General features: G+C 38.5%; 1 protein-coding gene across 1 annotated transcript; it reads right to left on the bottom strand.

Annotated features, from left to right (window-relative positions):
* Positions 1-7,843: 7,843 nt before the first annotated feature.
* LOC138902091 (uncharacterized) lies at positions 7,844-8,437 on the bottom strand. Its single transcript, XM_070189901.1, has one exon. It carries the CDS (start codon positions 8,435-8,437, stop codon positions 7,844-7,846), a length of 594 nt encoding a protein of 197 aa, XP_070046002.1.
* Between the last annotated feature and the right edge of the window lie 8,385 nt (positions 8,438-16,822).

The raw sequence follows: 16,822 nt of genomic DNA, 5'->3' as shown, positions 1-16,822 counted from the left end.
TATTGATGATCTATTTGAGTAGTTGCAGGGTGCTAAGGTATTTCTAAGATCGACTTGAGGTCGGGGTACCATCAATTGAAGATTCGGGATTCAGATGTTCCGAAAACTGCTTTCCGGACTAGATATGGTCATTATGAATTTCTAGTGATGTCCTTTGGTTTGAATAACGCCCCGGCAGCGTTTGTGGATTTGATGAACAAGGTATTCAGGCCATATATTAATTTGTTTGTCATTGTCTTCATTGATGATATTTTGATTTACTCGCACAGTAAGGAAGAGCACGAGCAGCATATGAGAGTGGTGCTTCAGACACTGCGGGAACAAAAGCTATATGCTAAGTTCTCCAAATGTGAGTTTTGGCTAAATTTTGTAGCATTCTTGGGGCATATTGTATCAGGCGAGGGCATTAAAGTTGATCCTAAAAAGATTGAGGCAGTTCAGGATTGGCATCGTCCCACTTCGGCGATTGAGATCAAGAGTTTCCTAGGTTTAGCAGGTTATTATCGTCGGTTCGTGGAGGGTTTTTCATCTATTGCAGCGCCTTTGACCCAATTAACCTAGAAGGGTGCTCCATTCTGATGGTCTGATGATTGTGAGTTGAACTTTCAGAAGCTCAAGACAGCATTGACTACAGCACCAGTGTTAGTGTTGCCTTCCGGCTCGGGGATGTATATAGTGTATTGTGACGCTTCTTGCATTGGTTTGGGTTGTGTATTAATGCAGGAGGGGCAAGTTATTGCATATGCCTCATGTCAGCTAAAACCCCACGAGAAGAACTACCTGGTACATGATTTGGAGTTAGCTGCAATTGTTCACGCTCTTAAGATTTGAAGGCATTATCTTTATGGGGTGTCTTGTGAAGTTTACGCTAATCATCGCAGTTTGCAGCATTTGTTCAAGCAGAGAGACCTAAGTTTGTGGCAGTGAAGATGGCTTGAGTTACTAAAAGATTATGATATTACTATCCTGTATCATCCGGGCAAAGCGAATGTGGTTGTCGACGCCTTGAGTAGGAAGGCAGAGAGTATGGGTAGTTTGGCTTTCATTTCAGTAGAGGAGAGACTGTTAGCTTTGGATATTCAATCCTTGGCTAACAGACTTGTGAGGCTGGATATTTTAGAGCCCAACCGAGTTTTTGCATGTGTTGTGGCCCAGTCTTCACTATTTGAGCAGATCAAGGCTCTCCAGTTTGATGATCCACAGTTAATGGTTCTTCGAGAAACGGTACTACGGGGTGGTGCCAAGGAAGTTACTATTGGCGCGGATGGTGTTCTGCGACTCTAGGATCGTCTATGTGTTCCTAATGTGGATGGACTGAGGAAAAAGATCCTAGAGGAGGCACACAGTTCTCGGTATTCTATTCATCCAGGTGCTACGAAGATGTATCGTGACTTGAGGCAGCATTATTGGTGGCGGCGGATGAAAAAGGACATAGTTGAGTATGTAGCTAGGTGTCTAAATTGCCAACAAGTTAAATATGAGCACCAGAGGCCGGGTGGCCTACTTCAGCAGATGACTATACCGGAGTGGAAATGGGAACGCATTACTATGGACTTTGTAGTTGGGTTGCCGCGGACCTTGCGGAAGTTTGATGCAGTTTGGGTCATTGTCGATAGGTTGACCAAGTCGGCACACTTTATTCCGGTTGTGACTACGTATACTTCGGATAGGTTGGCCCAGATTTATATACAGGAGATATTTCGGTTGCACGGTGTATACTTGGGTCGTGACATTAAATATTTGAGTTATTTGGCTTATATGTAAATAATCTTAAAATTTAAGCCTTCTGGATAAATATAGATAATCATTGGATATTAATTAAGAAACACTACATGAAAATGATTAAAAATTTCTCAAATCTCCTAGTTATAATTCTATTTTTCTTTTTTGGTACCATTCATGCCGGTGTCATTGGATCCAAAAAATAGTTAGGAAGCAAAATAATAACTCATATTGATGGCAAAACAATCAAAGGTTGAGACTATGAAAGACTCTTTAGATATGACTTGACCCATTTACTACTGCTTGAACTCTTATTTGGTGTGTTGATATTTTTCAAAAAATATTTCTATTTTAAAATTTTAGTTTCTAAAACTTTATTTTTCAATAATAATTCTTTTTATAATAATATAAGTGAAAATATTATTCTTAATTCAAAACTCATTTTAATCGGCTATCTAAAATTTAAAAAATTCTTCAGCCAATGATTTTTTTTCTAGTATGACTCCATTTTGATATGTGACATTAACCATGTTAAATATCTGAGTTATTTGAATTATATGTAAATAACCTTAAAATTTAAACCTTCTAGATAATTATAGATAATCGTTAGATATTAATTAATAAACACTACATGAAAAAAGGCTAACATTTTCTCAAATCTCGTAGTGATAATTTTATTTTTGCACCATTCTTATTAGTGTCATTGAAACCTAAAAAAGTCACAAAGCGAAATAATAACTCGTATTCATGAGCTATGGCAAAGCACAAAGGTTGGCACAATATGAACGATTCTTTGGTTACGACGTGACTCTTTTACTACGATTTAAATTCTTATTTGGTATGCTATTATGTTTAAAAAAAATATTTCTATTTTGAAATTTTAATTTCTAAAACATTATATATTTTTCAATAATGATTATCTTTATAATGATGCAAGTGAAGATATTATCCTTAATTTAAAATCCACTTTAATCGGCTATCTAAGAATTTAAATGATTCTTTGGCCGTTGAAACTTTATTTCAGTATGACTCCATTTTGAGTCTATCGATATATCTAGCCACAGATTTTGAATTTTGAATACCCTACATATACATATTTTTTTGTTATTTGAATCATTAAATGTTAGATTAATTGATTGTTATTATATAACATTGCATATATTGTCTTAAAATTACCAAGTAGTTTTTTTTCGATACCATACTTGGCTTAACTTCAATGCAAACTACTTAAATTACATTCAAATTCAAATTCGAATATCATACCAGTTTGTTAGTAATAGTAATTTTTTTTAAAACGACACACAATGTAAATAAAAAAAAAGTATTCTAAGATATTCTTATCTTATAATATATGTATATGAGTTGAAAAAAATATTTGAAATCGATGAGATTCGATTCCAAATTTTTACACTGAACAAAGATGAAACAGAAGAAGAAATTCATTGTCGTCTCTTATTTCTGGTTTTTAGATTTTTCATACATTTTTTTCTATATTTATTTTCTTTATCTTATTTTTTATGTATTTCTTTCTTTTGTTACAAAAAATTAATTTATTTCGTAATAAAAGGATGAGTTTTAATAGAAATTGTATACATAAAAACTTTATTTATATTTTTAGTCTTTGGTTGAAATTTTGTCATATTTTTCTTTTGGATTTATCTTATCAGCCTAAACAGGTGCTCACCCAACCACTTACATTAAAAAGTTGAGGATGTGAAATATATATATAATTTATATATAGCAGGTGTATAATTGTGTATTGTTGGTATATCATCTACGTAAATTAGCTATAAAAAGTAAACAATAAATTTGACTAGATATTTATGTAATAATCCGTAAGATTTCGGTTTCTTGATTTTATCCATGATATGAATTCTATTACCATTTTAAAAACTCTCTACTAAAATTTAAAAACATCTTATCTTTTATTTTAAAAATTATATTTTAATTTAAAAAATAATCCCATTTCGAAATAATTTGTTTACATTTTAAAAATAACTATTTCATGTCATACCAATTTATTTTTTAAAATATACTTTTTGTTACACTTGAAAATCGCTATAGAAACTATCAATTAGAAACCAATATCCCTCTTGTTGAATTTGAGAAAAAAAAATCTTTCACATAATCTAATGATTCAAAACTAATATTCTTCAACGAAAAAAATTCTATACCTTTGCAATGTTGGTTTTGACTGCAGCTAAATGAAGAGGTTTCGGCTTATACCCTTCAATTCCTTGAAGGTGTTAAATAGAAAATAATGATATCAATTGTATAGCCAAAGTTTTGTTATTTGTTTGATGTCCATTTATACAAATTGACTCTTCAAAAAAATATTTTTCAAAAAGAAAAAATAATAATTTATTTTGTGTTATAAAATAAAAACTGTAAAGTAAATAAACCGAAGACAAGTATAGAGAGAGATTGATTTGAAGTTTGAATAATATATCAATCTCTCTCTATACTTGTCTTCGGTTTATTGGATCTCATGCCAATTATATATGGTAATATATAGTAAGGAAGCAGCTGCAAGGCTTTTTTTTAGCTGCTTGTAAGCTGTCTGCATGACCTGCTTGCAACCACAATGCCAATTATATATGGTAACTTTATTCCTTTATATATATATATATATATATATATATATATATATATATATATATAGATTACTTAACCTGGATAATATATACAAATACCTCCATCCTTTTTAATTACTATTCGGATACTTTTCATTATTTTACTAAAATGGAAGAAAATAATCTTTTTTCAGATTTAGTATAATAAGTTACTTCATTCAACTATTTCACTCCTCAATTATACGCATGTTAACAATTTGGCCCTTAAAACTGTAGGCGCGGTTTGCTCACTAGATTTTTAAAAAAAATATTTATTTGTAACATTTAGGATTAGTTTATGTTAAGATAACTTTATACTTCAATTTTAATATTATAGTTTACTGAATCTTATATGAAATAGGAGCAGCTTATACGGAGATCAATTTTCTTGGATAACGTACCTAACGACTAAAAAGACTAATTATAACTTTATATTTTTTAGTATATCTCAATTTTTGATGAAATCAACCGAATATTCGTAAAAAATATGTGATGACCCGATAGGTCATCTTTAAATTTAATATTCAATTCTGTACTCTGAGACCTCGTAGTAATATTCCATTTCAGTTGGAAAATGCAGTCAAGTGTTTGGGGCAGTGTAAGTGATCAAGGGGTAGTAACTCATATCACGGGAGAAAACTGTAATAGCGCCATTCAGCATTCATCGACTTGCGTGCGCAGTCCGTATATTTTTTCGGAAAGCTTTTAAGTGAAAAATTGACAAAAATGTGAAATAGTGCTTTAAAACTAACTTAAGTTGACTTCGGTCAACATTTTGAGCAAATATGCAAGGATCAATATTTTGACAATCCTGGTAGGTCCGTATCGTAATTTGGGACTTGGGCGTATGCCCGAAATTTAATTTGGAGGTCTCTAACTTGAGTTATCGCCATTTATCAAAAAACTTAGAAGTTTGAAAGCTTAAAGATTTTAAAGTTTGACCACAAATTGACTTTTATTGATATCACGCTCGGATATCGATTTCGAAAGTTAGAATAACTCTGTTATGTCGTTTGAAACTTACATGCAAAAATTTAGGTCATTCCAGACTGTTTTGACGTGTTTCAATGTGAATTTTATAATTAAAATTATTATAAATTCATTACGTTCGAATCGAGGTGCGAATTACAGATTTGATGTGATTTGAGACCCCGAGTAGGTTCGTATGATATTTTAGAACTTATTGGTATATTTGGTAGAGACCCCGGGGGCCTCGGGTGAGTTTCAGAGAGTTAACGGATCAAAATTTGGATTTAAGGAAAATCTGGAATTTTGGCCTTCTAGTGCAATAGCACCTGCGGATTTTTGACCGCAGGTGTGAGCTCACAGAAGCGAGGTGAGCATCACAGAAGCGACCTTTCAAGGGGTTGCGTAGTGTGCACAGGTGCGAAGCTTTTGTCGCATCTGCGAAGCCGCATAAGCGGCTTGTTGATCGCAGAAGCGGAATGCGGAGGGGCGAGCTGCTTCGCAGAAGCGGACAACCTCTTCGCAGAAGCGAGTCCACAGATGCGGAAACACTGGCAGTGTTAAAAACGTAGGGGTTCCGACATTTTTGTCATTATGGACATTTCAAGCATAGTTTGGGGCGATTTTTCGGTGGGAATTCACGGGAAAGCTTTAGGTAAGTCACTTCTGATCATTGTTAGTCAATAATATTGAATTATCGTCGAGTATTTCGACTAGATTACATGTTTATGAGCAGAAATCTGAGGATTTGGGCCTAGGGATTTGGAGGTCGAGTTAGTGTCGGAATTTGGTAAAATTTATATGGTTGGACTCTTGGTTGAATGGGGTTCACATTTTGTAAATTTTGTGAGGTTTCGAGATGTGGGCCCCACTATTAATTTTTGAATTGAATTTCGAATTTTTAATTGGAAAATTTAGTATTTTCATATAGAATTGGTTTCTATAATTCGTGTTGAATATATTAAATTATTTGTGACTAGATTCGCGGCATTCAGACACCAATTCTCGAGGTAAAGGTTTATTGGAATCTTGAGTTGGTTGCAAAGCGAGGTAAGTGTCGTGGTTAACCTTGACTTGAGGGAGTAAGACTTGTTTGTCTATTTGCTACGTGATTTAATGTGCGGGTACAACGTATATGTGAGGTGACGAGTACTTATGCAATGTGGTTGAGTCAAAGCATGTGGGTGGAATTTGTTCATTGTGAATAATTGCCTATTTAATTAAGGTATTCCTGCTTAAGTTTATTATTATTTATTTGATTATTTTTCATGAAATTATTGCTAATTTAATTATTGTTGAATATTTTGGAATGTGAGGTTGGTATTCTGGTATTGAATTGATTGACAAGTATAGATCCCCGTATTTAAATACTCTTCTGAATTTATATTATCATTTTAATAGTAAGGAAGAGTGTAAAAGCATGAAGGGTGATACTGTGCCATTTATACTATTTATATTATTATTATCATGGTGAGGAAGAGTGTAAAAGCACGAACGATGATGCCGTATCATTTTCACATTATTATTTTTTGATTTATAAAGTGAGAAAGAGAGTCAAAGCACAAATGGTGATGTCGTGCCATTTAAATTATTTTTTCTTCATATTGTGGCAAGAAAGAGTTTAAAAGCACGAAGGGTGATGCCATGCCATTCATATTATTTATTTATCATTTCATGGGAAGGATGAGAGTAAATACACGAAGGGTGGTGCCGTGCCAATTTTATATTTCAGCTACCTATTTTGTTGTTGGTGCATTATTTGGCTGCTACGTGACACTTCCTGGCTTAAATTTGCATACCATTTCCCTTCACATGTTCCCTCCCAAATTGTAAAATTTGTTAATTAATATGTTCAATATTGCTTCGTATATGTATATACTTGCACATATTGTTTACATATGTGTCTTGTCATAGTCTCGTCACTACTTCGTCGAGGTTAGGCTCGACACTTATGGATTACATGGGGTCGGTTGTACTCATACTACACTCTGCCCTTTTTGTGCATATTTTGGAGTTGGTCCCGGCGGCGTACCATAGACTTGCTCGGATTCAACTACTCAAAGGAGACTTGAGGTATAACTGCACATCATCCGCAGTTCTGAAGTCCCCTTCTTTTTTTTTGGTAATTAACTTTCTTTTGTATTAGTCGCCAAAGAGAAACTGTACAAACCATAGTCATGCTAACTCAGCTGACTATCTCAAAGCTGAAAGACAAAACAAAGGATACCTATTTATAAACAAAACTAATGAATCTACTCTGTTCCTAGCCAAAACTGTTGTATGTAGCTCCTAGCTCGAGTAGCTACTCTAACATTGCATATCTATGTTATCTCCCTCATAAGGACATCACTCCCTCGGTACCTTTGCTCAAATATACGTGTGTTTCTTTCAATCCATATTGCATGCGAAATCTCATCATAGATCATTTTTAAGATGCTAGCCTTCTTGGATTTCCCCTTTCCTTGCTTGATGATCCACTGAAGATGTTGATCCCAGCAAGTGGTAGACATATGTGATGTTTGAACCCAAGTCATTACTTTTTTTCACAGTTCTCTAGTGTATGGGCATGTAACAAAGAGGTGCTCCCTTGATTTATCCTGATCTTGACACATAACACATTGAGGGGTAATAGTTATACCCCAGTTGGCTAGCCTATCTTTAGTTGGCAATCGTCCATGGAGCAATAACCACATAGTGAAGACTGCCTTTGGCCTAGCAGTATTCTGGAAAATCAAGCATTTCCAGCTTACTCTTGGTAAATCACCTAGGAGCTGCAGGTATATTTGTCTAATAATGCTTTTGTTGTTATCATTTATACTCTGTTTCTGCAGCAGAGTTGCTCTAGATCCAATTATATGTCTCACCATCCAACTGGCTTGCTGTGGTATTGGCATATGTTGTAGCTGTTGTTGTTTTATATAATATGCATTGATCCGCCTTATCCATAGCTTGTCTTGTTTGTGTGCTAAATCCCGGCAAGTTTTGGAAATTGCTGCTTTGTTCCACAAAGGAAGGTTAATGAGGTTAAGTCCACCAGCTAACTTGGGAGTACAGATATTTTTCCATGCTACTAAGGACTTCTTGGTTATTGTGTTAGTTTCAGACAAGATGTAGCTTCTACAGAATGCTTCTATCATTTTCAGTACCTTAGTAGGTAAGATAAATAATTAAGCCCAGTATGTTTGTATGCCAAAGATTACAAACTGGACCAGCTGCACACGACCATCACAAGAAAGCTTTTTAGCAGCCCAGGAAGAAATCTTAGTTGTGATCTTTTCAATCAATGGTTGCCACTGGATGAGAGCTATTTTCTTTGTAGACAAAGGAATGCCTAGGTACTTGAAGGGTAATGCACGGCTTCCTACATCTGGGATGATATTGGAAGTGAGGCTCCTTCTTAAGTTCATGCAGTGATCTACTCAAGTACTCCATCACTATTGTAAAGAGAAAAGGGGAGATGGGATCTCCTTGTCGAAGACCCTTGGCAGCATTGAAAGGTTCTGTGGTTTCTCTATTCACAAGAATAGTATAGTTGACAGTCTTAATACATTCCATTATCCATCTAATAAACCTGTCAGGGAATCTAAGCTCCTTCATCACTTGTTGTAACAAGATCCATTCTACTGAGTCATAAGCTTTCTGGAGACCAATCTTTATCATACATCTAGGGGATATATGGGCTATAGTGTAAGATTTGACAAGCTCATGAGCTAGAATGACATTATCAGCAATCTTTCTACCAGGAATGAAGCTTGCTTGAGCCTCACAAATGATGTAAGGTATGACTTTCTGTAATCTGGAACCCAAGATTTTAGAGATCATCTTATATAGGATTGAACATCAGGCTATTGCTCTGTACTCTTTGACTGTGGTGGGTTTATTAACTTTAGGTACCAATGTAACATTAGTGCAATTTATAGCCTTATAGAGTTTTCTAGTCGAGAAGAACTCTTTCACAGCATCTATTATCTGAATATTGATAATGTCCCAGGCTTTCTTGAAGAAAACTGCATTAAAGCTATCACGACCCGAAATTTCCCACCGACGGGACCGTGATGGCGCCTAACATTTCACTTGCCAGGCAAGCCAACGTTAGAGAATTGTTAAACCATTTACTTATTTCGATTCAGTAAATATCAATAATTAACTCAAATGAAATATAATAAGTGCGGAATATCATAAATCTGTATTAATTACTACCACCCGGATCTGAAGTCACAATTCACAAGCATTCTAGAATTTACTACAAGTAATAGGCTGAAAGAAATACAACTGTCTAAATAAAAGAAACAGTAGAACATAATTGATAGACGGGGACTTCAAGGTCTGTGGACGCCGACAGATCTACCTTGAATCTCCGTACAACGGACCAATAGCAAAATCTATATCAACCAGAGCCGGTATCAAAATCTGCACAGAAAGTGCAGAGTGCAGTATCAGTACAACCAACCCCATGTACTAATAAGTGTCGAGCCTAACGTTGACCAAGTAATGACGAGGCTAAGGCAAGGCACCTACAAATCAACCTGTACAATTCAACAGTGTATATACGAATAACAGAAATGAAGAACTAAACAGGAAATATCGGGAGGGGAACATACTAAGGGGAATACAAGATAAAGAACTACAACAGAATGATCACTGGAGCAGTCAATATACCATGAATCGACAAAAATAGTGAATACAGTAAGGAAAAATGCACGGTATCACCCTTCGTGCTTTTACTCTCAATCTTACCATAAAATTAATAGAAACGGCACAGAGTTACCCTTCGTGCTTTTACTCTCATATCATGGCACGACATCACCCTTCGTGCATTAGCACTCACAATATGGTACGACATCACCCTCAAATTGAGTTCCTTCTGCTTGAACAAATACTGCAAGCTCCGATGATTAGTGAATACCTCACATAGCACGCCGTAAAGGTAGTGCCTCCAAATCTTCAACGCGTGAACAATGGCTGCCAGCTCTAGATCATGAACATGGTAATTCTTCTCATGAACCTTCATCTGTCGTGAAGCATATGCAATAACCTTGCCACCCTACATCAATACCGCACCCAGACCAATACGAGATGCGTCACAATATACTGTATAAGATCCGGAACCTGTGGGTAACACCAATACCGGTGCCGTAGTCAAAGTTGTCTTGAGCTTCTGAAAGCTCGCTTCACACTCGTCTGACCACCTGGACGAGGCACCCTTCTGGGTCAATCTGGTCAACGGGCTGCTATGGATGAAAACCATTTCATAAATCGACGGTAATAACCCGCCAAACCCAGGAAACTACGGATCTTTATAGCTGATGTGGGTCTAGGCCAGTCCTCGACTGCCTCAATCTTCTTAGGATCAACCTGAATACACTCTGATAATACAATGTGACCCAAGAAAGCAACTGAACTCAACCAAAACTCGCACTTTGAGAACTTAGCATATAACTGGCTGTCGTTCAGAGTCTTAAGAACGATCTGAAGGTGCTGCTCATCCTCCTCTCGACTATGGGAGTAGATCAAGATATCATCAATAAACAAAACCACAAAGGAATCCAAGTAGGGTTTGAACACCTGGTTCATCAAATCCATGAATGTTGTTGGGGCATTTGTCAACCCAAATGACATCACTAGAAACTCATAATGCCCATACCGAGTCCGAAAAGCTGTCTTGGGAACATCGGATGCCCTAATCCTCAACTGATGGTAGACAAATCTCAAATCAATCTTTGAAAACACCTTGGCACCTAGAAGCTGATCAAATAAATCATCAATCCTCGACAATGGATATTTGTTCTTGATGGTGACTTTGCTCAACTGCCGATAATCTATACACATCCTCATCGATCCATCTTTCTTCTTTACAAACAACACAGGTGCACCCTAGGGCGAGACACAAGGTCTAATGAATCCCTTATCCAGCAGATCTTGCAACTGCTCCTTCAATTCTTTCAACTCTGGCGGGGCCATGCGATATGGCGGAATGGAAATAGGCTGAGTGCCCGGAGCCAAATCAATGCAGAAATCAATATCCCTATCGGATGGCATCCCCGACAGGTTTGCAGGAAACACCTCTGGAAACTCAGAACAACCGGCACCGAATCTATGGAAGGAACCTCCGCACTAGAATCGCGAACATAAGCCAAATAAGCTAGACACCCCTTCTCGACCATATGCCAAGCCTTCACATAAGAGATAACTCTACTAGCAGAATAGCCAAGATTCCCTCTCCACTCTAATCGAGGCAACCCTTGCAAGGCTAAGGTCACCGTCTTAGCGTGACAATCTAATATAGCATGATAAGATGACAGCCAATCCATTCCCAGTATGACATCAAAATCAACCATGTCGAGAAGTAGAAGATCTACATGAGTCTCAAGACTCCCAATAGTGACCACACACGAATGATAAACACGATCTACAACAATAGAATCTCCCACTGGTGTGGACACATACACAGGAGCACTCAAAGAATCATGGGGCACAACCAAATAGAAAGCAAAATAGGAAGACGCATATGAGTAAGTAGATGCTGGATCAAATAAAACTGAAGCATCTCTACTGCAAACTGAAATAGTACCTGTGATAACAACGTCAGATGACTCAGCCTCAGGCCTAGCTGGAAAAGCATAACACTAGGGTTGGGGCCCACCACCCTCACCTACGTCCCTGGGATGGCCTCTAGCTGGCTGGTCTCCACCTCTAACGGCCTGACCTCTACCTCTAACTTTCTAGCCCCTACCTCTGGCTGCCTGACCCCTGCCTCTGACTGGCTGAGCAGGTGGTGCAGCAACTGGTGTCGGAACCATGGCACGAGAACTCTAATGCTGTGAGTTGCCTGTTGCCCGAGGGCAAAATCTAGCAATGTGCATCGGATCACCACAAGTATAACACAACCTCGGCTGCTGTGACTGTTGACCCTGAAACTGACCTTGTCGACCTAAATAACCACCCTGATAACTTTGGATTGGAGGTGCACTAATAGGAGCTGGTGGTGCACTGTAGGCTAGATGGTCGGAATAATGCATCTGCGGGTCACGACCACCTGAGGCACTGTGGGATGCCTGGAGCGCTGAATGAAATGGCCTGGGAGGATGGACTCTACCAAAAGTACTCCTGCCTCTAGATGAGGCACCGTTGAACTCATCGGAATGACGAGGTCTCTTGTCATACCCCTGACCTCCCTGAGTAAGAACCATCTCGACTCGTCTAGCGACATTAGCCATCTGCAATCTGATAGGCTGAGCAAGTCCATCAATAAACCTCTCCACCCTCTCTCTCTCTCTCTCGGTGGGAAGCAGAAGAATGGCATGACAGGCCAAATCCACAAAACGGGTTTCATACTGAGTAACAGTCATACCGCCCTGCTGGAGACGCTCAAACTGACGGTGACGCTCCTCTCTCAATGTGATAGGCAGAAAATGCTCTATAAAGAGCTGAAAGAACTAGTCCCAAATAAGATCAGGCAACCCAGCTGATCTGGTCAACAAGTAATCTATCCATCATTTATTGGCGGAACCAGTCATCTGAAATATAGCAAAATCAACCCCATTGGTCTCCACTATACCCATGTTCCGTAGAACCTCGTGATAGCTGTCAAGATACTCCTGGGGATCCTCTGAAAGAGCACACTAAAGTGAACAGGAAAGAGCTTGGTAAACCTGTCCAATATCCATAAAGCCTCAGAAGACATAGTTGGCCCATCTCCGACCTGTGCCGCAATAACCGACTGAACTAATCTGACTGGCTGAGATGATGGAGCCTAATACTGGGGAGCCATCTGCTCCGAAGCGGGAGTGGTAGGAGTTTGGGCTCCTCCTCCAGCTTGGGAGACTGTTGGTGCCATGGGAAATGCGCTAGTCTGGGCCACACTCTCCATAAGGCCCACCAAATGGACCAAAGCGTCCTGAAGTACTGGGGTAGCAATGAACCCCTCCAAAACCTGAGCTGGTCTAACAGGAACAGTTTGGGCTGGAACCTCCTCGCCAATCTCTATCTAAGGCTCCACTGTTGGGGCTGCTGCTCGGGCCCTAGGCTGAGCCCTGCCCCTACCTCAGCCTCTGGCATGACCATGACCTCTGCCCCACATAGGAGTTGTCACTGGAGGCTCTGGCTTCTACTCAGCTGAGGAAGCGGTACGTGTTCTCGCCATCTGCGAGAGAATAAGAGTAGAAGAGTTCAATCAATATTGCAAAAGAAAAATCATACGACAAGGAAGAATAGAAGTGAAACTCGTTCCTAAACTTCATAGCCTCTGGAAGATAAGCACAAACGTCTTCGTATCGATCCTCCAGACTCTACTAAGCTTGCTCGTGAATCGTGAGACCTAAGCAACCTATTACTCTGATACCAACTGTCACGACCCGAAATTTTCCACCAACGGGACCGTGATGGCGCCTAACATTTCACTTGCCAGGCAAGACAACGTTAGAGAATCGGTAAACCATTTCCTTATTTCGATTCAATAAATATCAATAATTAACTTAAATAAAATATAATAAGTGCGTAATATCATAAAACTGTATTAATTACTACCACCCGGATCTGGAGTCACAATTCACGAGCATTCTAGAATTTACTACAAGTAATAGTCTGAAAGAAATACAACTGTATGAATAAAAGAAACAGTAGAAAAGAATTGATAGATGGAGACTTCAAGGTCTGTGGACGCCGACAGATCTACCTTGAGTCTCGGGACAGCGGACCAATAGCAAAATCTATATCAACTAGAGCCGCCATCAAAATCTGCACAGAAAGTGCAGAGTGCAGTATCAGTACAACCGACCCCATGTACTGGTAAGTGTCGAGCCTAACCTTGACCAAGTAATGACGAGGCTAAGGCAAGGCACCTACAAATCAACCTGTACAATTCAACAGTGTATATACGAATAACAGAAATGAAGAACTAAACAGGAAATGTCAGGAGGGGAACACACTGAGGGGAATACAAGATAAAGAACTACAATAGAATGAACACCGGAGCAGTCAATATACCATGAATAGACAAAAATAGTGAATACAGTAAGGAAAAATGCACGGTATCACCCTTCGTGCTTTTACTATCAATCTTACCATAAAATTGATAAAAACGGCACGGCGTTACCCTTCGTGCTTTTACTCTCATATCATGGCACGGCATCACCCTTCGTGCATTAACACTCACAATATGGCACGACATCACCCTTCGTGCATTAACACTCTCCTTTACCATAATGCAATACATAGATAACAACAGGGAGACAGAATAACAAGTACACAACTTAATTCAATACATGGTTCCATAATATCAACCTCAACTTGAAATAAGAACTCAATTATCACTAGAAAATCTGTAAACATGATAAGAACGATAAATTAAACAATACTAGCATGACACGTATCAATTTGACATGGAAAATGACAATATAAGAAAAACAGAGAAACATAGAGAAAAAAATAGGTAAATTTGGCGGCGCATAAGTACTCGTCACCTCACATATACGCCGCTCACATGGATTTTACTTAGCAAGAAATGTAAGGTTCATAATTTTCTCAAGTTAGGGTTAGACACAATACTTACCTCGCTCTGAAGGCCACTTAATTTTCAATCACAGCTTTTCCTTTGGAATTCACCTCCAAACCACTCGTATCTATTCAAAAATGACTCAATATTATCAAATATTGCTAAAGGAATCAATTATATTGCATAAATTAAATTTCCCAAATTTTCCACCAAAAAGTCAAAAAATCGACCCCGGGCCCCGCTTGGTCAAAACTTGAGGTGCAGACCAAAATTCTTTTACCCATTCACCCCCGAGCTCGAATACATAATTAGTTTTGGAATCTGACCTCAAATTGAGGTCTAAATTCCTAAAATCCCTAGTTTCTAGCCTAACCCCTAATTCTACCATGAAACTCTAGATTTTAGGTTGAATTCTAGTAAAATGAAGTAAAAGATTGAAAGAAACGAGTTAAGGAACACTTACCTATGATTTTGGGAAGAAACTGTCTTTGAAAAATCTCCCTAGGCCTCCTATCCTTTTGAAAACAAGAAGAAAAATGGTTGGAGTCCGAAATAAATGCTCATTGCCCAGCGACCTTCGCACCTGTGCATCCGCATGTGCGGACGGGATATGCGCTTCTGCGAAGAAGGACTGGGCCAACTGGGGCCGCACCTGCGTACAGGGTTTCGCTTCTTCGGTCCCGCTCATGCGGAGAAAAGTTTGCATCTGCGGAAAAATGAAGTCTAGGCCTGGGTCGCATCTGCGGGGCTTTCGCTCGCACCTGCGACCAAAGGCTCGTAGGCGCGGGCACACCAGATTTGGTGCACCAGCATCCTTGTTGAGGTTTGAACTCAACTCGCGCATCGCTCGAATGGCACCCGAGCCCTCGGGGCTCCAAACCAAACATGCACGCAAGTATAAAAATATCATACGGAACTGCTCACGCGATCAAATCGCTAAAATAACACCTAAAACTCTAAATTCATCACCAAATCAAATGAAATTCTCAAGAACACTTTAAAATTTTCTATTTCCTCAACTGGACGTCCGAATCACGTCAGATCAACTCTGTTTCTCACCAAATTTCACAGACATGTCTTATATATCATAATGAACCTGTACCGGGATTTGGAACCAAAATACGAACCCGATACTAACAATGACAAACATCAATCAATTCTTAAAAACAAATAATTTTCAAACTATTAATTTTCATCAAAACTTCATAACTCAAGCTAGGGACCTCCGAATTCAATTCCGGGCATACGCCCAGGTCCCATATATTGATACGGACCTATCGGGACCGTTAAAGTATGAATCCGGGCCCGTTTACCAAAAATGTTGGCCGAAATCAACTAAAATCAACTTTTATGTCAAAAATTCTTATTTTCATTAGTTTTCAACATAAAAGCTTTCCGAAAATCTACCCGGACTGCGCATGCAAATCGAGGAGGGTAAAAATGAGATTTTTAAGGCTAAAGAGCGCAGATTCAAGTTCTAAAATATAAGATGACCTTTAGGGTCATCACAAAAGCCATCAATACCTGGAGCTTTACCATCACCAATTGCTTTGAGGCTCTCAACAATCTCTTGATTGGTTACTTCTGCACATAGATCAACCCTTTTATTGGTGAGATAGTGTAGGACCATTCTTTATGTACATTCTGTTGATGGCGGGCAAGGTATTGGTAGTTGTTCCCATTAGGCTTTTATAGAAATCAACAATCTCTCTTTTGATAGCATCAGGGTCAGTCTCCTTGTCTCCTAGCAAAGTTGTAATTTCTATGATTTGCTTCTTTTGAGTTCTATCCTTCATTACTGCTGTGAAGTACTTAGAGTTTGAATATCCAAGTTATATCCATTTTGATCTAGCCTTCTGCTGAAGGACACTCTCTTCAATTAAAGACCACTTCTCAAGGTTCAGTATTACTTTTTTCTCCATATCAAGTAAAGCATCAGTGCAACCCTGTGAAATTTTCCCTTGGATGTCACTCAGCTCTATTCTAGCCTTCTCAATTTTCTGAGTAATGCCCTTGAATTCCTTAGAGT

The sequence above is a fragment of the Nicotiana tomentosiformis genome, chromosome 11 (assembly GCF_000390325.3).
Source record: "Nicotiana tomentosiformis chromosome 11, ASM39032v3, whole genome shotgun sequence".
NCBI lineage: Eukaryota > Viridiplantae > Streptophyta > Magnoliopsida > Solanales > Solanaceae > Nicotiana > Nicotiana tomentosiformis.
The sequence above is the reverse complement of the archived record's forward strand: the minus strand, read 5'-3'. Positions and strand labels throughout refer to the sequence as shown.

What these genes read in the sequence shown, in the direction of transcription:
- LOC138902091 (XM_070189901.1), bottom strand. Translation starts at nt 8,437, where the DNA reads ATGATAGAAGCATTCTGTAGAAGCTACATCTTGTCTGAAACTAACACA.